This window comes from Lytechinus pictus, chromosome 4, assembly GCF_037042905.1.
Source record: "Lytechinus pictus isolate F3 Inbred chromosome 4, Lp3.0, whole genome shotgun sequence".
Taxonomy (NCBI): Eukaryota; Metazoa; Echinodermata; class Echinoidea; order Temnopleuroida; family Toxopneustidae; genus Lytechinus; species Lytechinus pictus.
This window is the reverse complement of record NC_087248.1, coordinates 16630183-16656058: the sequence shown is the minus strand read 5'-3', so window position 1 is coordinate 16656058 and position 25876 is coordinate 16630183. Positions and strand designations below refer to the sequence as shown.

General features: G+C 36.9%; 2 protein-coding genes across 2 annotated transcripts in view; both read left to right on the top strand.

Moving 5' to 3' along the window:
* Positions 1 to 13749: 13749 nt before the first annotated feature.
* On the top strand, positions 13750 to 17005 carry LOC129258379 (dnaJ homolog subfamily C member 28-like). The gene has a single exon (XM_064098513.1). The coding sequence runs from the start codon at positions 13778 to 13780 to the stop codon at positions 14990 to 14992; it is 1215 nt and encodes a 404-aa protein (XP_063954583.1). The 5' UTR covers positions 13750 to 13777; the 3' UTR covers positions 14993 to 17005.
* An 831-nt stretch (positions 17006 to 17836) lies between these two features.
* LOC129258927 (uncharacterized) overlaps positions 17837 to 25876 on the top strand; it is a 40054-nt gene continuing 32014 nt past the window's right edge. The window contains exon 1 of the mRNA XM_064099017.1: positions 17837 to 17848. Coding sequence (XP_063955087.1) covers positions 17837 to 17848 — 12 coding nt within the window. The remainder of the gene's footprint in view (positions 17849 to 25876) is intronic.

Genomic DNA, 25876 nt, shown 5'->3' with positions numbered 1-25876 from the left:
CAGGTTTTCGATTTGACTTGGGCAGGAATCGGATAGCAAAGCAATTCTGCAGATAGAAAAATAAAGGAAATAAAAGAAATATGAGATTTATATTGGAAAACACAATTCAAACATTATATTCAGAAGATGGTGGTCCAAAGAAAATGAAATGATGTAAAAAATGACTAAACCAATTTTCTCTCTTTTTTGTTTTATTTTCAATCTATGTATTAAGATAAAAGCATTGTTTCTCGTAAATTGTTATGCTGTCATAATTATGTGTGACCAAAAACTTTTGAAAAAAGGAAACATTTTTTGGTTAATAGAAAGAAGGCCTGGGGTGGCGGCTAATATTAGTAATACAGTATACCATTTTTACAACGTTCCCAAGCCCATTCCAAACTATGAGAAATTAGGACATGAGGAATAATTATGTGAGGGTCGAATACTGAATACAGATATCTAATTCGAAGAGGCCAGGCTTGGTAGAATGAGAACCATTTTAAGGCCCTTTAAAAAGAAAATGAATAAAGGAATAAATATAAAAATTAAGGATTTCAAATAAATGTATAGTCGTCTTAAAATCACAATATGAATTTACATACACACGCATCCCCCCCCCACACACATATAGGCTCTCTCTCTCTCTGTATATATATATATATGTATGTATGTATGTATATATATATATATATATATATAATATTTGATCCGAATAATTTCTGACTCTTAATTTATGATGATGATAACAATGATATTCAACATTTATATTGCGCTTAATGCTAACGTCTAAGCGCGATATACTATAACCCGGCTAAGCTATAGGCTACCCACTGCTGCATGAGCGCGCATAGCTCTTTAAGGAACGCTTTCCTACCGGTACCCATTCATCTTACCTGGGTTGAGAACAGCACATTGTGGATAAATTTCTTGCTGAAGGAAACCATGCCATGTCTGGGATTCAAACCCGCGACCTTCTGATTGAGAGACGAGATTATGAATGGCTCGGCCACGACGCCCCCATAATGATGATCTATTGATAATCATGATAATAAATAAACAAATTAATTAATCAATAAATTAAAATAATAATAATTAAACAAATAATAATAACACAATGATAATAATAATAATCAACTAAGTACGGTCTCGCAATAAAAAATCGCTCACTTGCTGTGGTCGCTCGCAATAATTCTAGTATTACGAGCGAGCGGTGCAATCAACCAAAAATTAATCTCTTTTATTATTTAAATCATAATTTAAAAAAAAATAGAGTTTGTTCGTGCATAATTGTAATGTAAATGAAATACATAATTTCTTGTGTCAAAACTAATCAGTCGAGAGAAACAAAACATGCACAGCCTCCCTCTTCCAATTGAAACTTGAAAATGCACTATTATCAGCCTTCGCTTAAATGTTAAAGCCGAGCAAGAACTAATTATAAAGGGGGTTCGGGCCAATATAAGAGAGTGAAGCGACTGCAGTTGGCTAGGATACCCCCTCTCACCTCGCTTATCTCGCTTATAACCAGTGGTATAATGAACGAAAATTTAGAGGGGCCCGAGGTTCAGGCATGTGCATGATCCCAATTTTTCTGGGAAATATTTGCAGCGTAATTCGTGTTCTGCAAGAAAGCAAAGAGAACGTGCTGAAAATTTTGGGGGAAAATAGAGAAAAGTGTAATGTCTGACTTGAAGTTTTAGAGATATGAACAAAGTTTACAATAAGGGACATGGGAGAGCACAAATTATCGCAAAATATATCTGAATAAATTACTTTGCCATGAAAAATTTGCTAGCCAGTAAAGCGAATAAGCAAAAATTACTTGCTATAAAATACTCGTAGATTTTGCTTCATATTTTTTTATATATAACTTCGAGGGAATTGAAAAAAAAATGGTTGGAATTTATGAGGGCTCCAGCCCACAAAAGCCCTCCCCCTCTCCATCTGTACGCCAGTGTTGATAACAAAAGAGAGTCAGAATAACAGCTATAGAAACAAGTGACCAAGCGTAAAAATTTCTTGGGTATTGAAAGTTAGTTTGCATTATACACCACTTAAAAAGCCTATACAGTGCGAATTATATTTGTTTTTCACAATGCTCTTTTTCGCGTATTATCTTGCTTCAAAAAAAATCAAAGTGGGGTTAATGGGGGAGAAGGCTGTAGCCCCCTTAACCCTATCTAGCCCGAGGAGAAGGGGGGAGCTTAATAAGCCCCCCCCCCTTGACATTTTTCGCTAAACGTCTGTAATGGGCTAATAAAAGTAAAGCACTAACCATTTGTTTTTGTTTACAAATTAAAAGAAGGGAAACTCCCCTTCACACACCCGAAATTTGATTTAGGAGCAATCTTCCAATCAATCTTTATCAGAAAGAAAATTCATTCTAGATTACTCTTCAATATACGAAAGAAACATAGAGTATATAGGGGTGCGGGGTACTAAAACTAAAGCACCAGCCCGTTCTTTTTGTTTACAAATTGAAAAAGGGAAACCCCCCTCCACACACCCAAAATATATTTCAGGAGCAATCTTCCAATTGTATTTTATAAAGAGGACTTTTAGTTGAAATTTACTCCTCAATATACGAAAAAACATAGAGTATATAGGGGTGTGGGCTACTAAAACTAAAGCACTAGCCCGTTGTTTTTCTTTACAAATTGAAAGAAGGGAAACCCCCCTGCACACACCCAAAATATATTTCAGGAGCAATCTTCCAATTGTATTTTATAAAGAGGACTTTTAGTTGAAATTTACTCCTCAATATACGAAAAAACATAGAGTATATAGGGGTGTGGGCTACTAGAACTAAAGCACTAGCCCGTTGTTTTTCTTTGCAAATTGAAAGAAGGGAAACCCCCCTACACACACCCAAAATATATTTCAGGAGCAATCTTCCAATTGTATTTTATAAAGAGGACTTTTAGTTGAAATTTACTCCTCAATATACGAAAAAACATAGAGTATAAAGGGGTGTGGGCTACTAAAACTAAAGCACTAGCCCGTTGTTTTTCTTTACAAATTGAAAGAAGGGAAACCCCCCTACACACACCCAAAATATATTTCAGGAGCAATCTTCCAATTGTATTTTATAAAGAGGACTTTTAGTTGAATTTTACTCCTCAATATACGAAAAAACATAGAGTATATAGGGGTGTGGGCTACTAAAACTAAAGCACTAGCCCGTTGTTTTTCTTTACAAACTGAAAGAAGGGAAACCTCCCTGCACACACCCAAAATATATTTCAGGAGCAATCTTCCAATTGTATTTTATAAAGAGGACTTTTAGTTGAAATTTACTCCTCAATATACGAAAAAACATAGAGTATATAGGGGTGTGGGCTACTAAAACTAAAGCACTAGCCATTTGTTTTTCTTTACAAATTGAAAGAAGGGAAACCCCCTGCACACACCCAAAATATATTTCAGGAGCAATCTTCCAATTGTATTTTATAAAGAGGACTTTTAGTTGAAATTTACTCCTCAATATACGAAAAAACATAGAGTATATAGGGGTGTGGGCTACTAGAACTAAAGCACTAGCCCGTTGTTTTTCTTTGCAAATTGAAAGAAGGGAAACCCCCCTACACACACCCAAAATATATTTCAGGAGCAATCTTCCAATTGTATTTTATAAAGAGGACTTTTAGTTGAAATTTACTCCTCAATATACGAAAAAACATAGAGTATAAAGGGGTGTGGGCTACTAAAACTAAAGCACTAGCCCGTTGTTTTTCTTTACAAATTGAAAGAAGGGAAACCCCCCTACACACACCCAAAATATATTTCAGGAGCAATCTTCCAATTGTATTTTATAAAGAGGACTTTTAGTTGAATTTTACTCCTCAATATACGAAAAAACATAGAGTATATAGGGGTGTGGGCTACTAAAACTAAAGCACTAGCCCGTTGTTTTTCTTTACAAATTGAAAGAAGTGAAACCCCCCTACACACACCCAAAATATATTTCAGGAGCAATCTTCCAATTGTATTTTATAAAGAGGACTTTTAGTTGAATTTTACTCCTCAATATACGAAAAAACATAGAGTATATAGGGGTGTGGGCTACTAAAACTAAAGCACTAGCCCGTTGTGTTTCTTTACAAACTGAAAGAAGGGAAACCCCCCTGCACACACCCAAAATATATTTCAGGAGCAATCTTCCAATTGTATTTTATAAAGAGGACTTTTAGTTGAAATTTACTCCTCAATATACGAAAAAACATAGAGTATATAGGGGTGTGGGCTACTAGAACTAAAGCACTAGCCCGTTGTTTTTCTTTACAAATTGAAAGAAGGGAAACCCCCCTACACACACCCAAAATATATTTTAGGAGCAATCTTCCAATTGTATTTTATAAAGAGGACTTTTAGTTGAAATTTACTCCTCAATATACGAAAAAACATAGAGTATATAGGGGTGTGGGCTACTAAAACTAAAGCACTAGCCATTTGTTTTTCTTTACAAATTAAAAGAAGGGAAACCCCCCTACACACACCCAAAATATATTTCAGGAGCAATCTTCCAATTGTATTTTATAAAGAGAACTTTTAGTTGAATTTTACTCCTCAATATACGAAAAAACATAGAGTATATAGGGGTGTGGGCTACTAAAACTAAAGCACTAGCCCGTTGTTTTTCTTTACAAACTGAAAGAAGGGAAACCCCCCTGCACACACCCAAAATATATTTCAGGAGCAATCTTCCAATTGTATTTTATAAAGAGGACTTTTAGTTGAAATTTACTCCTCAATATACGAAAAAACATAGAGTATAAAGGGGTGTGGGCTACTAAAACTAAAGCACTAGCCCGTTGTTTTTCTTTACAAATTGAAAGAAGGGAAACCCCCCTACACACACCCAAAATATATTTCAGGAGCAATCTTCCAATTGTATTTTATAAAGAGGACTTTTAGTTGAATTTTACTCCTCAATATACGAAAAAACATAGAGTATATAGGGGTGTGGGCTACTAAAACTAAAGCACTAGCCCGTTGTTTTTCTTTACAAATTGAAAGAAGGGAAACCCCCCTACACACACCCAAAATATATTTCAGGAGCAATCTTCCAATTGTATTTTATAAATAGGACTTTTAGTTGAATTTTACTCCTCAATATACGAAAAAACATAGAGTATATAGGGGTGTGGGCTACTAGAACTAAAGCACTAGCCCGTTGTTTTTCTTTACAAACTGAAAGAAGGGAAACCCCCCTGCACACACCCAAAATATATTTCAGGAGCAATCTTCCAATTGTATTTTATAAAGAGGACTTTTAGTTGAAATTTACTCCTCAATATACGAAAAAACATAGAGTATATAGGGGTGTGGGCTACTAAAACTAAAGCACTAGCCATTTGTGTTTCTTTACAAATTGAAAGAAGGGAAACCCCCCTACACACACCCAAAATATATTTCAGGAGCAATCTTCCAATTTTATTTTATAAAGAGAACTTTTAGTTGAATTTTACTCCTCAATATACGAAAAAACATAGAGTATATAGGGGTGTGGGCTACTAAAACTAAAGCACTAGCCCGTTGTTTTTCTTTACAAACTGAAAGAAGGGAAACCCCCCTGCACACACCCAAAATATATTTCAGGAGCAATCTTCCAATTGTATTTTATAAAGAGGACTTTTAGTTGAAATTTACTCCTCAATATACGAAAAAACATAGAGTATATAGGGGTGTGGGCTACTAGAACTAAAGCACTAGCCCGTTGTTTTTCTTTGCAAACTGAAAGAAGGGAAACCCCCCAGCACACACCCAAAATATATTTTAGGAGCAATCTTCCAATTGTATTTTATAAAGAGGACTTTTAGTTGAAATTTACTCCTCAATATACGAAAAACATAGAGTATATATATAGGGGTGTGGGCTACTAGAACTAAAGCACTAGCCCGTTGTTTTTCTTTGCAAATTGAAAGAAGGGAAACCCCCCTACACACACCCAAAATATATTTCAGGAGCAATCTTCCAATTGTATTTTATAAAGAGGACTTTTAGTTGAATTTTACTCCTCAATATACGAAAAAACATAGAGTATATAGGGGTGTGGGCTACTAAAACTAAAGCACTAGCCCGTTGTTTTTCTTTACAAACTGAAAGAAGGGAAACCTCCCTGCACACACCCAAAATATATTTCAGGAGCAATCTTCCAATTGTATTTTATAAAGAGGACTTTTAGTTGAAATTTACTCCTCAATATACGAAAAAACATAGAGTATATAGGGGTGTGGGCTACTAGAACTAAAGCACTAGCCCGTTGTTTTTCTTTACAAATTGAAAGAAGGGAAACCCCCCTACACACACCCAAAATATATTTCAGGAGCAATCTTCCAATTGTATTTTATAAAGAGGACTTTTAGTTGAATTTTACTCCTCAATATACGAAAAAACATAGAGTATATAGGGATGTGGGCTACTAAAACTAAAGCACTAGCCCGTTGTTTTTCTTTGCAAATTGAAAGAAGGGAAACCCCCCTGCACACACCCAAAATATATTTCAGGAGCAATCTTCCAATTGTATTTTATAAAGAGGACTTTTAGTTGAAATTTACTCCTCAATATACGAAAAAACATAGAGTATAAAGGGGTGTGGGCTACTAAAACTAAAGCACTAGCCCGTTGTTTTTCTTTACAAATTGAAAGAAGGGAAACCCCCCTACACACACCCAAAATATATTTCAGGAGCAATCTTCCAATTGTATTTTATAAAGAGGACTTTTAGTTGAATTTTACTCCTCAATATACGAAAAAACATAGAGTATATAGGGGTGTGGGCTACTAAAACTAAAGCACTAGCCCGTTGTTTTTCTTTACAAATTGAAAGAAGGGAAACCCCCCTACACACACCCAAAATATATTTCAGGAGCAATCTTCCAATTGTATTTTATAAATAGGACTTTTAGTTGAATTTTACTCCTCAATATACGAAAAAACATAGAGTATATAGGGGTGTGGGCTACTAGAACTAAAGCACTAGCCCGTTGTTTTTCTTTACAAACTGAAAGAAGGGAAACCCCCCTGCACACACCCAAAATATATTTCAGGAGCAATCTTCCAATTGTATTTTATAAAGAGGACTTTTAGTTGAAATTTACTCCTCAATATACGAAAAAACATAGAGTATATAGGGGTGTGGGCTACTAAAACTAAAGCACTAGCCATTTGTGTTTCTTTACAAATTGAAAGAAGGGAAACCCCCCTACACACACCCAAAATATATTTCAGGAGCAATCTTCCAATTTTATTTTATAAAGAGAACTTTTAGTTGAATTTTACTCCTCAATATACGAAAAAACATAGAGTATATAGGGGTGTGGGCTACTAAAACTAAAGCACTAGCCCGTTGTTTTTCTTTACAAACTGAAAGAAGGGAAACCCCCCTGCACACACCCAAAATATATTTCAGGAGCAATCTTCCAATTGTATTTTATAAAGAGGACTTTTAGTTGAAATTTACTCCTCAATATACGAAAAAACATAGAGTATATAGGGGTGTGGGCTACTAGAACTAAAGCACTAGCCCGTTGTTTTTCTTTGCAAACTGAAAGAAGGGAAACCCCCCAGCACACACCCAAAATATATTTTAGGAGCAATCTTCCAATTGTATTTTATAAAGAGGACTTTTAGTTGAAATTTACTCCTCAATATACGAAAAACATAGAGTATATATATAGGGGTGTGGGCTACTAGAACTAAAGCACTAGCCCGTTGTTTTTCTTTGCAAATTGAAAGAAGGGAAACCCCCCTACACACACCCAAAATATATTTCAGGAGCAATCTTCCAATTGTATTTTATAAAGAGGACTTTTAGTTGAATTTTACTCCTCAATATACGAAAAAACATAGAGTATATAGGGGTGTGGGCTACTAAAACTAAAGCACTAGCCCGTTGTTTTTCTTTACAAACTGAAAGAAGGGAAACCTCCCTGCACACACCCAAAATATATTTCAGGAGCAATCTTCCAATTGTATTTTATAAAGAGGACTTTTAGTTGAAATTTACTCCTCAATATACGAAAAAACATAGAGTATATAGGGGTGTGGGCTACTAGAACTAAAGCACTAGCCCGTTGTTTTTCTTTACAAATTGAAAGAAGGGAAACCCCCCTACACACACCCAAAATATATTTCAGGAGCAATCTTCCAATTGTATTTTATAAAGAGGACTTTTAGTTGAATTTTACTCCTCAATATACGAAAAAACATAGAGTATATAGGGATGTGGGCTACTAAAACTAAAGCACTAGCCCGTTGTTTTTCTTTGCAAATTGAAAGAAGGGAAACCCCCCTGCACACACCCAAAATATATTTCAGGAGCAATCTTCCAATTGTATTTTATAAAGAGGACTTTTAGTTGAAATTTACTCCTCAATATACGAAAAAACATAGAGTATATAGGGGTGTGGGCTACTAGAACTAAAGCACTAGCCCGTTGTTTTTCTTTGCAAACTGAAAGAAGGGAAACCCCCCAGCACACACCCAAAATATATTTTAGGAGCAATCTTCCAATTGTATTTTATAAAGAGGACTTTTAGTTGAAATTTACTCCTCAATATACGAAAAACATAGAGTATATATATAGGGGTGTGGGCTACTAAAACTAAAGCACTAGCCCGTTGTTTTTCTTTACAAATTGAAAGAAGGGAAACTCCCCTCCACACACCCAAAACATATTTCAGGAGCAGTCTTCCAAATGGCCCTTATCAGGAAGACATTCATTCTAATTTACTCTTCCATATACAAAGAAACATCCTATATAGGGGTGCGGGCTACCTAATAACCAGAAAATCGTGGGTTTTTTTTTTTTTTTTTTTCTTCTTTTCATTTTGTTTTGTTTTGGGTTTTTTTTTTTTTTTTTTTTTTGGGGGGGGCTTTTGTTTGGCTTTTTCAGGCTCGCTCGCTTCGTTTCTTGCATTAAACAATACAATTTTCAAGGTAGGAAATGTCCCTTTTCTTCTGTGCCCCCACTTCCAACTTCGCTCCGCCGCCCCTGAACAGGAGTGCTACTAAGACATGGGAACTAGCCCCGTGTTTGTTTAAACAAATTGAAAGAAGGGAAACCCCACCGTTTGTTTGATTTGTCCAAGAATGCGTGCTATTTTGCGCGCGCAAAATCCTGTATCTGATTTATCTTAGATAGCTAATATTGTTGGCTGGAACTGTTGGCTGGCTTGCTGTTGGCTAGCTTATTGTTGGCTGACTCTACTCCGGCTGCCCGGCCCGGGCTAGCTCGAGCCGGCCATCCGGCGCCGGCGGGAAGTGGCCGCTATCGTCGAGGCGTGGCGGCGGCTGTTTCATTTAATTTGTTTATATGTGCAACTTTGTCTTGGTGCAGATAATTCAGGTTTGAGGTAAGGGTCACGACTGTAAGACTAAGAGTACTTACAAGTTACAGTAAGGTCTCACTGACAGGGCTGGGCCACTCATTCAATGACATGATGAACAAGGTTATGTTAGTGTATAACCTTGTTCTCAGTTACTAGTACCGGTACATCTCCATGTGTGGCAAAATAAGGATGGCAATGTTTGGCTTATTTTCTCTATTTTTTTTTGGGGGGGGGGACAAATGCTTGATTTTTTTACACCAACAGTTTCCATTACACCTATTGGTCATACAACTTGGCCCTTAAGTAAATTTGATTCTTTTAATTATTTTTTTCTTAATTAAAAATAGAGATAAAAAATGAAAATTTTCTTGCCATATTATTTTCCACCAATAGAGGGCGTGCACAAAAATATGCCCAAAATTCAAGTTTTTGAGCACTCTAGTGAATACAAAAATCATTCCCAAGTTACTAATGAAAAATAAATTGCAACTGTATGGAAATTAGTAATTTTGGTCACAAAACTGATATTTTAATCATTTTTTAAAGTGTGTGCTCTGTACAGCATTGGCATGCCATAGTCCAACCTGTAGTTTCCCCACAGGCAGGGTGGTTTCAGTGAACAAGTGGGCTGGGCCTAGCCAGGCGGCTTCTAGAGAGTAAAAATCATTTACTAACGTAAGGTCACTCTCACACGAAGCCAGGCCTTCTATCCCATACTAGACCCACAATGGAAGCCAAAACCTGAAACTTTCACCCCCGAGATTTCTACTTTCCTTCTAAAAGATCTAGCTCTAAATCATGTACATGGGATAAAACTTCATTTCCGACATTTCTACGCTCTCGTTGTTATTTCTAAAACAAGAATTCATCAAAAAAATGAAAAAATATTGTGAAAAGACGGAAGAGACTTGCCCGATGTTTACGCCGCCATCTTGTTTCTTATTGTACTTCCCCAACGTTACGCGACGCTCGCGTAACTAGTAAGCGAAGCGAAGTGGAAAGTTTTCCATTTACAGATACTTTCTGAGATCTACCAGATAGATAGGCTTCGATCCAGTTTAACAGTTGGCCACCAATACCGTATGCTTTCAATTTGGAGATCAGACGCTGGTGGGGGACACTATCGAAAGCCTTTTGATAGTCAATCAATTGAGTGACCGTCATCGATGTCCCTGGTCCAATCCTCAAGTACTTCCAGCAACTGTGTCGTACAGGATCTGCCACTGCGGAATCCATGTTGGTTGTCACATAGAAGATCCTCTCCCTCTAAATGTTGCAAGAAAACTTTCCGTACAATCTTTTCCATGACTTTACAAGTTACTGATGTTAGACTAACGGGTCTATAATTGGATGGGTCACTCTTTTTTCCTTTCTTGTACAGAGGAATTACAATAGCTTGACTCCATGACTCAGGAATAGTACCCTCCTCCATCAGCTTCGTAAAGATTATCTTGAGTGGTGTACTTATCTCCTTATAAATTTCTCTTAATACTCTAGAGTTGATTCCATCTGGACCAGGAGACTTATTAATGTCCAGCTTGGACAGTATCTCTTCTATGTCTTGTTCCCTGAATTCAATCTTTGTCAGCTCTGTCCGAGTCTTCTTCTGAATATTTGGTATAGAAGTCAGATCTTCTTGTCTTGTCTGTGACTGTGTCCCCCATTCACTGTCTTACTTTAAACTTTACTTTAAAAACTGATCTCATCTTATCATAATTGCCTTGGTAGTAGTTCCTCGTGAATGACTTCATTCACATTCCACTTGAAGAATGTTCTTTTGGGTTGTCTGTGACTGTGTCCCCCATTCACTGTCTTACTTTAAACTTTACTTTAAAAACTGATCTCATCTTATCATAATTGCCTTGGTAGTAGTTCCTCGCTGGTACTTCGTTGTCAATTTCCTTTGGCTGCACAGCTAGTTGCAGTAGCAGACAAACATGATCACTTTTCCCAAGCGGGGGCCCATAGTTTAGATCGAGTACGAGTTCCTCTTCATCCGTAAAACCAAGTTGAGGGTACTGGGCAGTTGCCCATCTCTATATCTCGTCGGAGATGATACATGCTGATACAGGAAGAGATCCTCAATACAGTCTAGAAACTTTGACAGTCCTCGTTACAATTTGAAATGGAATGAGTCTCCTAATTTATGTATCTATAGTTAAAATCTCCTGCAAATACCAATTGGTCATACATATGCGATCTTTGACTAGCCTTCTCAATCAGATTACACAGTTCATTATTATTTTCAGTAGAACTTGAGGGAGATCGATAGATACATCCAAATAGAAGCTTTTTTCTATTCAACTCCACATTAATCCAAACTGATTCTCCAAACACTCCGTTGTCCAATTCTACACTTCTACAAGCCAGGGAATCTTTTGCATAAATAGCGACTCCTCTTTTTGAAATCTGATCATCACTGGACATAAACAAATGATATCCTGAAAGTTGTAATTCACTTTGTTGAATCTCTGACTGTTTATTTTTTGGATAAATTTCAGTTAATGCTACAATATCTGGTTTCATTGATTCTAGTTGCGTAAGCAGCTCATCTCTCTTGTTGATGACAGAGTCACAGTTAGTGTAATATACCTTTAATGGACAATATTTCAATGAAGAATCACATTTGGATTTGCTTGAAGAGAAATTCACATTATTATTTGCTGTAGTGTTCATGAACAAGTTACTATTTATGGATGACTCATTACTTGACAAGTTTCCTTGCACTTGAGTAGTTGAAATAAAGGGTGAATTGCTAAGCTGTTCACTAGGTTTCAACGTCGATTTAGTCCTTGCTGTAACTCCAGCATAAACATTACTCCTTTCCCTGTGAGTCACGAAACCTGTGTCAGACAATTTTACCATTTCTGATAACAAGATTCTCCTCGCCATTCTTTTCTCTTTCTTTCAATTCCTTTCTAAGTTCTCTGTATTCATCTCTTTCTGAGTGCGATCTCTTGACATCTGAATTGATTTATCCAAGGGGGAATCAACACTTCTATAACAACGCAGGATTTCATCACGTGAGTCAGCTGTGCTCGTTATGACCTTCAGAGGACGACATACCTGCTCTGACTTTTTTCCAAGCCTATATAATGCACGAATCTCAAAAGATTTCACCCCAAGAGATTGTCTAAAGACAATTTACCTGCTGAACATCATCCTTTTTTCTTGCCTCAGGATTGGCATTTTCAGACTCAGATAATCCGTAGATGATAAGATTGTTTTTCCTTCTTTCTCTTTCTTCAAAATCATCTAACTTGTGTGATACTGACTTCTCCATCTTCTCTAATCTTTCCATGACCTTTTTAGTGGAACCAGATTGGACAGATTTACTTGACTCTGTGACATCATTTCTTACATCATCTATCCTCTTACACATTTGTTGATGCTTGTCTTTGCACTCTTGCTCATGATTTGAGAAGTCTTTTTTCAAGCCAACTATATCTTGCTGTAGGCTTGCTTGTTGTGATTGTAGTTGAGTCATAATTTTAAGCATATAGCAGAAGTAGCATTACATGTTCTACAATACCAGTGAATGACTTCTGCTTCTTCCTGGATAATCTCATAAAGTTTAGGAGAGACATTTTGGCAAGTACAGTGGAACCAGTAGTTGCAAACCTCACATTCCACAGCAGAATCTTCATCCATTACTATCAGATTACAGCTCCCACCGGAGTAATTATCTTTCTTTGCCTTTCCTCCACGAACATCTGAATTTACACTCCCCTTACGCGAAGCTCCTCTCCCTACACTTGTAGTTGTTTTACGACTTGCCATATTAATAATATTTTTCTCTCAGATTACAAAAGTTTTTTAAGTAGGCCTATATCAATGTCGTCTGTAACTGTAAATTATGAAGGAGGGTGAAATACTTGAATTGTACCACTCAAAGAAAAAGAATACCGAAGCAAATACAAAAAACCAACAGCGACAGAAAAGATGAGTCGCTTCTCTCAGTCTCAACATGCAAAAGAAAGTCATTCACATTCCACTTGAAGAATGTTCTTTTGGGTTGTCTGTGACTGTGTCCCCCATTCACTGTCTTACTTTAAGTTGAGTTTGACTTTGAGTCTTATCAAATAGCTTAGAAGTTAGAATTTAGATTTAGAATCTGCCGTGTATATACATGTAGGAAGTGTGTGGGACCCCAGAATATATGACACTGTGTTCTTGAATGGAACAAAAACTGTACTAAGGTCAGACAGTTGTGAATTTTAATTAACTTGCAACTTATTTCCAATCTTGAAAATGTGTAGAATAGTGTTAATTGATTTTAATTTTATTCTGACCCATTATTTCTCTGTGAAAAATGAATGTTGAATTTGAAAACATGGACAAATTGAAGTTTGGAAATGATGTTAAAAATATTGATAATTCATATTGATAAGAGAAAGAGGATACTATTCAGCTATTTTCCCTTTCATTTGCAGGAACAAAGTGAATGGACCACACATGATATCATGATGGCTGGTCTTCTGCTGCATTGTCACAGGAGGAGGCTTCTGAATCAGATGTGGTCAGGGATCAGCTCTTTTCACACAAGTTCTCCTTACCTTGGCTACAAGATCAGCAAGAATGTTAAAGACTGCTACCAGCTTCTCAATGTGTCAGAGAAAAGTAGTATGGTAGAGATCAAGGAGGCGTACTTCAAACTTGCCAAGGTCTACCATCCTGATAGCAAAAGCAGACAGGCCGATGGGAACAAGTTCACCCAGATCCAGCAAGCCTACAACACCATTTGCCTTCATGTGGAAAAGATGGAAAAGCAAGGTAGACGGGAGGGATTAGAGGATGAACTGTCACAGGATGATGATGATGATGATGAGTGTGAATTTGACATCAAACATACAGTTCCTCAACATAGACAGTATCTGGAGTATGAGGGAATAGGGTTCGGCACACCCAGTCAGCGACAGAAGCAGTATCAGAAATATCGTGCTATGAAAGCATCGGAAGCCGTAAGCACTCACAGAATGTATAAGATTGCTGTGACCGATGAGAAAGGCTTGGTGTTGAAGGATAAGAAAGCTGCAAGGAAGATAAGAACAACAAATGTCATTGAGAGGCTTGTCGAGGATTTGATCCAGGACTCCATGGCTAAAGGCGAGTTTGATGATCTGCCAGGTATGGGGAAACCCCTGCCACCCAAAACGGCCTATTGCCCTTATGTGGATGCTGCCACACACAACCTGAATGAGGTTCTTGTCAACAATGGTTATGCCCCTGAATGGATTCAACTGGAAAAGGACATACGGAACATGCTCACTGAGGCCAAGAATGCCCTTTTGCATGAACGTCTGAAGCTTGGTGCAGAACCCCTGAATGACTACAATGTAAGCAAATGGGCAGATCTACAATTTGAGTTCAGTGAGAAAGTTAAACAAATCAACAGAAGAGTGAATGATTTTAACCTGATTGTTCCCATTATCACACTCCAAAAAGTTCACATCCAGCCTGAGAAGGAGATAGCCAAAGTTTTGGATGAATACTCTAAAATAGATCAGAGAGAATCCATTATCAGAAGTAATTCAAACGAGAGTCAGGAAGCAGTTGTTGAAGATGAAGTAGCATTGATGGCATCTAGACTGTTCCAGAGCATGTCTGCCTTTATGACAAGGCTCTCCAATGCTTTCTTCGCAAGAGAAGATGGTAGAGCAAGGGAAAGACTAAGATGAAATTATATTTAAATAACTGATTATATCAAAATATTATTCACTATGGTTAAACATGAATTGACAAATTTAAGACCGACATCTGCTTCATACATGATGATTGTCTTGATGATTGAAACCTTTTGTAAACGGTTCACAATTGAGCTTAATCTTACCGTAGCCTACACTTTGTCACCAGCTTTAAAAAGTCTTCCTTTTGATCTTAATATGTGTAGCACTTGATATCTTCAATTTAAGCAACCCTCAGAACATAGTTTTGGTAACTTGTATTATTGATGGCAACATTGTAATGAAAAAATCTTGGCCATGTGTGTTTCTCCTGATTCATGAACTATGCATTTTAACCATGTGGGATAGTTAGATATACATGCCGTGTATATGGACATGCTCTATCGGGGCTACATTATCCTGGACATACGTGAAAACTGTGAAACCCATGAGCTATTTAGGGATGCATAACTGTTACAGCATTTAACATTTTACATTAAAAAAAACATGTCTACACCTAAACTAAACAGATTACAATGTACATGTGTAAAAGTTAGTTTTGTTTTTATCAAGTGTGCCTTTCTGTGCAGTACATGTTCACATACTTCTGACAGTAACATTTTTGAGCAAATAGATTAAGGAAATTAACTTTAGACCACATTATCTCTTACCTTTATGATTATGTTACCGATTTACTTGCACATGTACGAGTATGTTATTTCCAAAAGTTAATAAAAGGGATAAAAGGGGAAAAATAGGGAGAAAAATGAAGAGAGGGATATGTGTTACCTTTGACTTTGTATTAAATTGACACACACAAAAATTGATATCTTGCACTTTTATCAAAATGACATGGCACCACCTTTGGCCAACCCTAGCCTGGCATACCTGTACATGCCACATGTAACTCTGTTGAATTGTTCACCAAGATTCTCAGTTGAACTGTATCTCATTGGATGAGATCAGGAAAGTTTGTAGGGTTGTCAATGATGATGCACTTTAAAGGGGTAGTCAAGCCGGTCGCCAAGCCAAGCGACCAACTGTGTACAGTTGTAAGTTGTATGGTCTCTCATTACTTTGTGTTACAAGTAGCTTGTCTTGATGAAATGACTATTAATTGATACAGAGAATAAAGTAGTCTATAATTTTATTTGTAAAGAGAAACTAAAATGTTTTAAGAGAAAAGTACATTTTTTTGCTTCAGATTGGTATGGTATTCATACTAGTGGCATGAATGCATTGAGTAGTGAATTAACATGTTATCATTCAAGTGGGCCCATATTACAAGACTGTACACTGCCCAGAATGTTGCATTATGGGTAGGATAAGAAACCTGGCCTGATTTGAATACTCAAGGACTTAAGGTGGTACTATAAGTATAAGGCTGCTGGCACATGTCTGCTTTAATAAACAAATAAATAGAAAAAACAAAAAAACAGCAGTTGTGTGGATTTTCTCCCACTGTTAACTTGATAATTAGATGAATAGAAATTGGCTTTTTATTTTCTAGCCAAGAATGAATTAGAAACACATGTACTTTCTTGGAGTAAACAAACTTAATTTGACAAGTGATCTCTTTGGGGAATACCTGTACACCCTGAAAATAATTGGATTTATTAGGTAAGACATAAAGTATTCCTGTATGACAATTTGAAGGTTTAGTTTTCATCCATAATTTATATTTAGTTCACTCGTATAATTTAGAGTTGTATTTATTCAAATTATCTTAGTAGAGTATATGTGCATGAAATACTAAAGATGGCTTTGGGAATTTTGTGCCATTATTAAAGATAGCCTGAGAAGTTGGTAACCCTTCTCTATTTAGGAGATAAAAGCACATATGTATGGCAATGTCTTGGTAATATACTGTACTTATTATTTAAGATATAAAAATCAAATAAAGAAAACAAAAATGTGCAATCACTCTAATGATGAGAGGGATATACATTTATATAATAACAGCATCCTAGTTTAAATAATTCTACAGTGATATAAAATATATTTTAACATAAATCTATCAAATTTAAATTATGCTTTCAGTATTGAATTATGTGCTTTGTATACATTGTGATAGATTAGCTGGAGTGTTTGAGAGAGATAGATGAGAAAGACAGAGAGAGAGAAGGGGAGAGACATGGAGAGAGATTTTTTTTTTGGGGGGGGGGTGAGGAAGAGGGGGAGGGAGGGAGTTTGACACTGCCATTACAGTGTTGGTGGTGGGGGACGACTGACACAATTTTTGTTTTTTGTTTGGGGGAGGGGGAGATTAGTGCTCAATGGCATGATAAGTCTGAAATTTTTAAGGGCTAAACATGATTAGAATAGATTATTATAGACATGACATGGCAAGAAAGGATAAATTATTTAGTGGGTAAAAAATAAATTCATTAAATGATAAAAATGGATAAATAATTAAAAATTCATTAAAGGATAAAATTCATTAAAAAAGCAACTGCGAGAGAGCTGAACGAGCAAGCAAGAATTTTCACCTTTTTAATACAAAATTTATATTTTTGGGACAGATCTTACAAGATATGTAAAGATATCATACTTCACCCTGTTTCTATTCCGCGGCCGCCGCGATCTCAAGCAAGGCCTTCAGATCACTAATCAAGCTTCTGAAAAATCCGGAAAGAGGTTGTCATTTCGCGACAGATCGACGGTAGTATTTTAAAGTGGTAGACTAGTGGTCGATGAATAACGTGAGAAATTCGGAGGAAAATCATGGGGTACTTGCCGTCGCTATGTGGTATATTCTCTGGGGCTTTTGTAATTTGGTTGCTCTTTATAAAAAGAGCTACAAAGCCAGGAAAGCTTATAAAAAGACGAAGATTGACACCCGAGAGCTACGATTACAACATGGTTCGAGCGGTAAGTTCAAGTTGAACGGGAGGTTGGTTGTTAGTTCACGGGGGTTCAGCCGACCAGCAGCAGCTAGCAGAGCCAGAAGAGTGCACCGCTACTCGCTAGTAGTAGGATGGGGGCACTTGTTCGGGGTCGGGTCAACTCGGACCACGGGACATCTCGGACCGCGGGCCGAGTTGTCCCACCCATTACGATATTTTTTTTTCACAAATCTGCGTCTATTTTTCCGTCATTTCGAAATTTCTTGTAAAGATTTTCTAGAGATAAGGTCTGATGGTAATGTTCTTCACTTTCTATTACTTTTTTTTCGCTGAAATAAAAAAAAAGTGTAATTTTAGGCGTTTTTCGACAGCTCGCGATTCCCATAGGCGCGCGTGTATTAACTGTGTCGGTGCTCGGCTCGGCCCCGCTCAACAACTGACTTGATTTTGTGATCATTTCTCCTCAAGTTACCACTTTTATCGCAGAAGATGGACTTTCTTGTATTCCATTAACTCCATTTTCTCATCACAAGAATAAAATTTGGTGTATTTGCACGATTTTGTTAAAGTTTTTCACCTTTTCTCTCTGGTCGCAAGAAGCGAACAACCGATGAACGGTCCGCTGCTCTTCATCGCAATTCTACGTAGCTCGGCCGCCTAAATTGGCGGGGTGGGATTCAGCCCGAATCCCCAATGGAAGTGGGCGTGCACAGTCAAAGAGCTGAGCTTGACTGAGTGCGAGAGTGAACTCTAGAGCTTGAAGCTTGGCAGTGTCGTATAGGCTCTGCCTTTTTTTTTTGTAAATATTTATATATTTTTTTTTATTTTTTCTATTTTTATTTTCCCTGGTGTAGAGCTTTAAGATAATAATTTAATAAACTTCAATTTCTTTGACTGAGTGTGACTGTGGTGTGGATGTTTGAGTCGCACAAAAAATACTTTTACGAGGGTGGGGGCTCGGGGCGATTTCACTCCTGCCCCCGAAATGTGAAAAAATATTCGCAGTGTAGATGTGTGGGCATGCCGGGCTGAGTGTAGCCATCAATAATAAATGTTTATTTGGGGGCTTAATTTTTAACTTCAAATTGATTATTTTTAGGCCCATTTTTTTTTTCATTTTTTTTTATTTTTTTATATTGAGTGTCCCTGGTGTAGAGAGCTGAGTTTTAGGTTGTAATAATCAATATGCTTCAATTTCTTTGACTTTGAGTGTGACTGTGGTGTGGATGTTTGAGTCGCACAAAAAATACTTTTACGTGGGTGCATGGAGCTCGGGGCGATTTCACTCCTGCCCCCGAAATGTGAAAATGTTCTAGGTGTATCTGTGTGGGCATGCCAATTTCATTTTTATTTTTTATATTGAGTTTCCCTGGTGTAGAGAGCCGAGTTTTGGAGATGGTGAGAGGGGCGAGGAGGTGAGAGATGGTGATGATGAGAGGGATGATAATTTTTGATGACTCTTAATGAGAGGGGGGGGGGGGTGATGAGAGGGATGAAGGTAATGAAAGAGATTGAGATGAGGATGATGAAACGGACGAGGATGTGAGGGATGGCGATGATGAGGGATGGGCCTTGATGATGAGAGGGACGAGGGGGTGAGGGATGGCAATGATAAGAGGAATGGGGATGATGACTCTTGATGAGAGGGATGGGGATGATGAGAGGGGTGCATGGAGATGGTGAGAGGGACAAGGGTGTGAGGGATGGGGATGATTATGGGAGGAAATCCCAGGGGGGGGGGACGTGTCCCCCTACCAAAAATAGTAAAGGGACACAATATCAAATGTCCACCCTACTATTTTTCTTCTTGTTTGATGGAGAACAAAATAATACATCATTCACAATCGAAATAATACATGTATTTAGGACTAAATTAATGACCTTATATTTTTGAAAACCCCCTTTTTTTTCTTGTCAATTATTTTTGGGTTATAAAATGACCCTACATTTTGGGCGATAACCTTTTTTTTAATGCTTGTCAAATTTTCCAGCCCCAGGTCCCCCCTGGGGACAGATTTCCGCCCATGGGGATGATGATAGGGATGAGGATGATGGGGAGGGAAGGTGAAAAGCCGGCAGAGATGGATTTAAGAGGAAAATTCAGTCCGACGAATGTAGTCATGAAGATTCCGTCCCACATGATAACCCAAAAATATGGCTTGATTTTTGTTCTAAATCATGTTATGTGATGAAAATCACACTAGGCCCTACAAGTATTTTGGTTATATTGAAAGAAAATAGGGGTAATATTTTTTCCAATTATCAATAAATTAAATTCTTCATTCAATAAAAATGACGAATTTATGATCTTGAATTTCATTTCTTTTATATAGCATGTGGTTTTTCTTTTTTATCAAATTTATTTTACTTTATTTTTCATCACTGTATCATGATTTTTGTCTCACCTGGACAGCAGAGTGAGACTATAGGCGCCGCTTTTCCGACGGCAGCGTCAATATCAAATCTTAACCGAATAAGTTTCTGAAATGACAGCATAACTTAGAAAGTATTTGGACATAGTTCATGAAACTTGGACATAAGATTAATCAAGTATCACTGAACATCCTGCAGCGAGTTTCAGGTCACATGACCAAGGTCAAAGGTCATTCAATGTCAATGAACTTTGGCCATGTGGGGGTATTTGTTGAATAACTAATTTTGAATAACTATTTTATAGTAGTTTTCAAAGTCAGCACTGCTCCCGGGCACTGCTGCTATATTGAATCGTGTAATGCAGGTGTCAGGTGAGACTGCCAGTGACGTTCCACTTGTTGTATCATTACAGGGCTCTCTACTTAACTCAGTTTTTTTTTTATTAAAGAGACCACTCTTTCTTGAGAAAACAGAAATAATAAATAAATCATTTAAAGGGATGCTCCGGGATGAAAATATTTAATGAAAATATTTAATGAAATAAGCACTTTGATATAGTAACATTCACATATCAAAGTGCTTATTTCATTAAAATCTGACATCAAATAGCGGGGTTATTGAATTTAACGTTTAAAAATTAATCAATCTAATTTCATATAATAAAAGTGAGGATGTGACATCATAAGCTTGCTTATTGAATATCCATGAAGACACGCCAGACCTGTTTCACCAGAATAATGCAAATCATTCTTTAAAATGCAGCGATAATTTTGTTATTCCTTATCCGATTTTGATCAAATTTTTAATGTTTTCTTTGTTCAAATCATATAATTTTCTGCCTGGAGTACCCAATTATCACTGATATATAACTTATTAAATAATATTGCCACAATTTGTTCAAGTTGTTCAAATTATCTTGTAAATACAATAATTTTATTGTTACAGAAGCTTGTCTTAAGAGTCATTGAGAAGGTGATCATAGAGCTAATGCTTGTGTCAACAATATCAACTACGTGACCTGCAACTTGCATGACTTATGTAAATATATACAAAAAGTCAAAAATTTTCAAACTGGTACACCTTAAATGATTACATCCATAATCATGATACCAGGAACTAGAAAATGTAGATTGGAAAACAACACTAGGGCAACTTAGTGTTAGATACAAAGTTCAGTTTTCTAGAATGGGTGATATTCTATTAAAGAAAAACAAAAACAACATCACTCCAAAGGAACTGCAAATATTATTTGATAAAAACAAAACCCACTTCATAGTTTCTATTTGCAATATTGTATTGACCACCCTTCTCCTGTTTTTAATACCCATGCAGACAAGCATGATTTGTTGTTACCCCCGGCCTGGGCCCTCCATGTACCTGTCATTTCTTTGTATTTTACCTCTTTTTCTTTGTTTTTTCTATTGATCGATGTATCAGTGTTTAGTATTGTTGGCTTTTTTTATACCAGTAATAGAATATAAATTTAATTGAAGAGTGATGAACATAATGAGAAAGGGAGACAATGATTAGATAATGGAGATAAAATATGATTTGAAAATATTACAATTTACAGAATATGACATATACATGTATATTTCTATTTATTCAAAGTTCACAATTCATTATTATTCAGGCTTACATTTTAAATTTAAACAAGTTAATTAAGATTAGTGATGCATTTTGGAACAATACTAACTTAAATACGTTTTACTTTGAATAAACAATAATTGGTAAAAATACAAAACACAAAACTTCTTACTCCATTCTTTCCTCCTGTAAAAAATTACAAACTAAATGAAATGGACATTAGTTCCAGTGGCGAATCAGGGGGGGGGGGGATGCACATTCGGCCTCTCCCCCTTGAGAGGTACTCAAAAGGCAACTGAGAACCTTTTTTTTTTCTTTGCTTGTCAAATTTTTCCTGGGGGAAACAAATTACTATGATTTGGCAGTGAAGACCTTTTGTCAAAAAATTCCTATACAAAATGCCCCCCTGGCCCTGTAGGGAAATGTTGGATCCGCCCCTGATTATATTTCAAATGGGAATAACACTGAGTGGCCCTAAAACTTGATTGAAAAAAATGTTCACAACTGTATAGGGCAAGGCTTCAGTCTCCAAGCTCACGACTGTGCAGGTACGTCCACTTCCATTGGCAATTCCGGCTGAATTCCACCCCGGCAGCCTGACATCCACCCTTAAGACCAAGAAATGAAATTAAAGAAAGTAAATCAGGGAAAACGAGGAATGGAAAGGGGCACAATAAATTACATCATTTTGTTTTAAATCCTGTAAAAAATAAAAAATAATACTTAATTTAATTTCAAATTAAGCCCCCAAATAAAACATTTTTTATTGATGGCTACCCTCATCCCGGCATGCCCACACAGCTACACCCCGAATATTTATTTTTTCACATTTCGGGGGCAGGAGTGAAATCGCCCCGAGCCCCATGCACCCACGTAAAAGTATTTTTTTTGCGACTCAAACATCCACACCACAGTCACACTCAAAGTCAAAGAAATTGAAGCATATTAATTATTGCAACTTAAAACTGAGCTCTCTACACCAGGGAAACTCAATATAAAAAAATAAAATAAAATGAAAAAAAAAATAGGCCTAAAAATAATCAATTTGAAGTTAAAAATTAAGCCCCCAAATAAACATTTATTATGGCTACCCTCAGCCCGGCATGCCTACACATCTACACTGCGAATATTTTTTCACATTTCGGGGGCAGGAGTGAAATCGCCCCGAGCCCCCACCCTCGTAAAAGTATTTTTTGTGCGACTCAAACATCCACACCACAGTCACACTCAGTCAAAGAGACATTGAAGTATATTAAATTATTATCTTAAAGCTCTACACCAGGGAAAATAAAAATAGAAAAAATAATAAAATATATATAAATATTTACAAAAAAAGGCAGAGCCTATACGACACTGCCAAGCTTCAAGCTCTAGTTCACTCTCGACTCTCTCACTCAGTCAAGCTCAGCTCTTTGACTGTGCACGCCCACTTCCATTGGGGATTCGGGCTGAATCCCACCCCGCCAGTTTAGGCGGCCGAGCTACGTAGAATTGCGATGAAGAGCAGCGGACCGTTCATCGGTTGTTCGCTTCTTGCGACCAGAGAGAAAATGTGAAAAACTTTAACAAAATCGTGCAAATGCACCAAATTTTATTCTTGTGATGAGAAAATGGAGTTAATGGAATACAAGAAAGTCCATCTTCTGCGATAAAAGTGGTAACTTGAGGAGAAATGATCACAAAATCAAGTCAGTTGTTGAGCGGGGCCGAGCCGAGCACCGACACAGTTAATACACGCGCGCCTATGGGATTCGCGAGCTGTCGAAAAACGCCTAAAATTACACTTTTTTTTTATTTCAGCGAAAAAAAAAGCAATAGAAAGTGAAGAACATTACCATCAGACCATATCTCTAGAAAATCTTTACAAGAAATTACGAAATGACGGAAAAATAGACGCAAATTTGTGAAAAAAAAATCTCGTAATGGGTGGGACAACTCGGCCCGCGGTCCGAGTTGTCTCGTGGTCCGAGTTGTCCCTGATTCACTTGTTCACTGCAACCACCCTGCCTGTGGGGAATCTACAGGTTGGACTACTATATGGCATGCCAATGCTGTACAGAGCACACACTTTAAAAAATGATTAAAGTATCACTTTTGTGACCAAAATTACTAATTTCAATACAGTTGCAATTTATTTTTCATTAGAAACTTGGGAATAATTTTTGTATTCACGTCACTAGAGCGCTCAAAAACGTTAATTTTGGACATATTTTTGTGTACGCCCTCTATTGCCTTTGGTGGAAAATAATATGGCAAGAAAATTTTCATTTTTTTATCTCTATTTTTAATTAAGAAAAAAATAATTTAAAGAATCAAATTTACTTAAGGACCAAGTTGTATGACAAATAGGTGTATTGTAAACTGTCAGTGTAAAAAATCAAGCATTTGTCCCAAAGAAAAAGAGAAAATAAGCCAAACATTGCCATCCTTATTTTGCCACACATGGAGATACAACTGAGAACAAGGTTGTATCATAACCTTGTTCATTGAATGAGTGGATGGGGGGTTGGGTGTCCGGACACAACAGAAATGAAGCCTTGTTTTTATCTCAGGAATAAACCAAAAATATAGGTTGAATAGTTTTTTTTCACCATCAATATTTGTTCTTTATAATATTTTCTTATATTCTGTGCTAAAAAGAATTAAAGACATTGCTTGTAAACTTTTCAAAATTGAGAGTAAAAGTCATGTGTCCGGACACCCAACCCGTCCGGACACAACCACTGGGTATATGATGGTGGGCCCCACTCACACTAGTACGAGGTTAGTCTGCGCACCTAACAATTTGAGTTAAGATTTAACATGAATGATGGGGTGTCCAAACTTCGCGCACTTTTCAAAAATATTCATCAGGCTAAAATGTTTTCACAAAATATTCATAATATATACAAAACTAAGTCAAGAAATAGTTACCACATTGACGGCAAGATCGTAAACTATAAAATCATGGACGAAAATGTAAAGTACTCGAGTAAGTAGGTCAAGCCAGGGGATTCGCCGGTATCGCGATCTCAAAATTCTATTTCGAACGGCGAATGCGCGCTGTGCTGGAAAAGCGTTCAGAAAAAGTGTGACCTAACTTCGCGGACCAAAGTTTTTGTGGACATTTAAACAAAAGCTCAAGCTCAAAAAGTGAAATATTTACATCAGATTGATGGCAAAATGCTATAGAATCGGTTAGTACCACATTTAACTCACATTTTTGATGATTTCTGCTTGCAAAATGGTGATATCGTGATGCTTGTTGAGAATATCAGATTTCTTTAAAACGGGCGCTAACGGTGACAAATTTGCTGATTTTTTGCCAATATTTTCATGAATACTGAACTCATCCTAAAGAAACTTACACCAAAGTGTAATTTTAGGTCGCTTTTCACGTTGATTACGTCAGATTTTAAGGATATTGGCTATTTTTTTAGATAATGACCGTCCGCGAAGTATGGACACGCGCGAAGTTTGGACTCACTGCCATAGTACAGACAGTGAGTTGCGCAGGCCCTGCACAGCGCCATGGCATGGCCATGGTAATGACAATGGCCTGGCCCTGGGCCTAGCATGATTGCGACTGCAGCGGTCCATTTTGTCACATCAGTGATCCCATTTTAAAGGGATGGTCCGGGCAGAAAATATTTATTTTTAAATAAATAGAGTATACAAAGAACAACATGCTGAAAATTTCATGAAAATCGGATAACAAATAACGAAGTTATTGAATTTTAAATTTTATCAATATTTTGTGAAGACTGCACACAGTCACTCACACTCACAGAGCAAAAAATTTCGCCCTTTTCATCGCATTCACACAGCCAAAATGGTCATGGTTTTGAGGGAAAAATCAAAGTTCAAGTTCAACGCATTTCTGATATATATATTCCATGGTTACCCACGTTACATTTGGAGACACCTTGACTCATACTTGGACTCAGTTGGAGCTGTAACTCCATTATTATTGATAGGAACTAAAGTCTAAACATCTCTTTATCACAACATAGTACGCAGTCTGACTATCCTTTGTATGAAAACAAAACTTGGGAAATTTCATTATGCTCCTGGCAAATCTTTGAAATGTGTCGGTTACTCATGTTACATGATT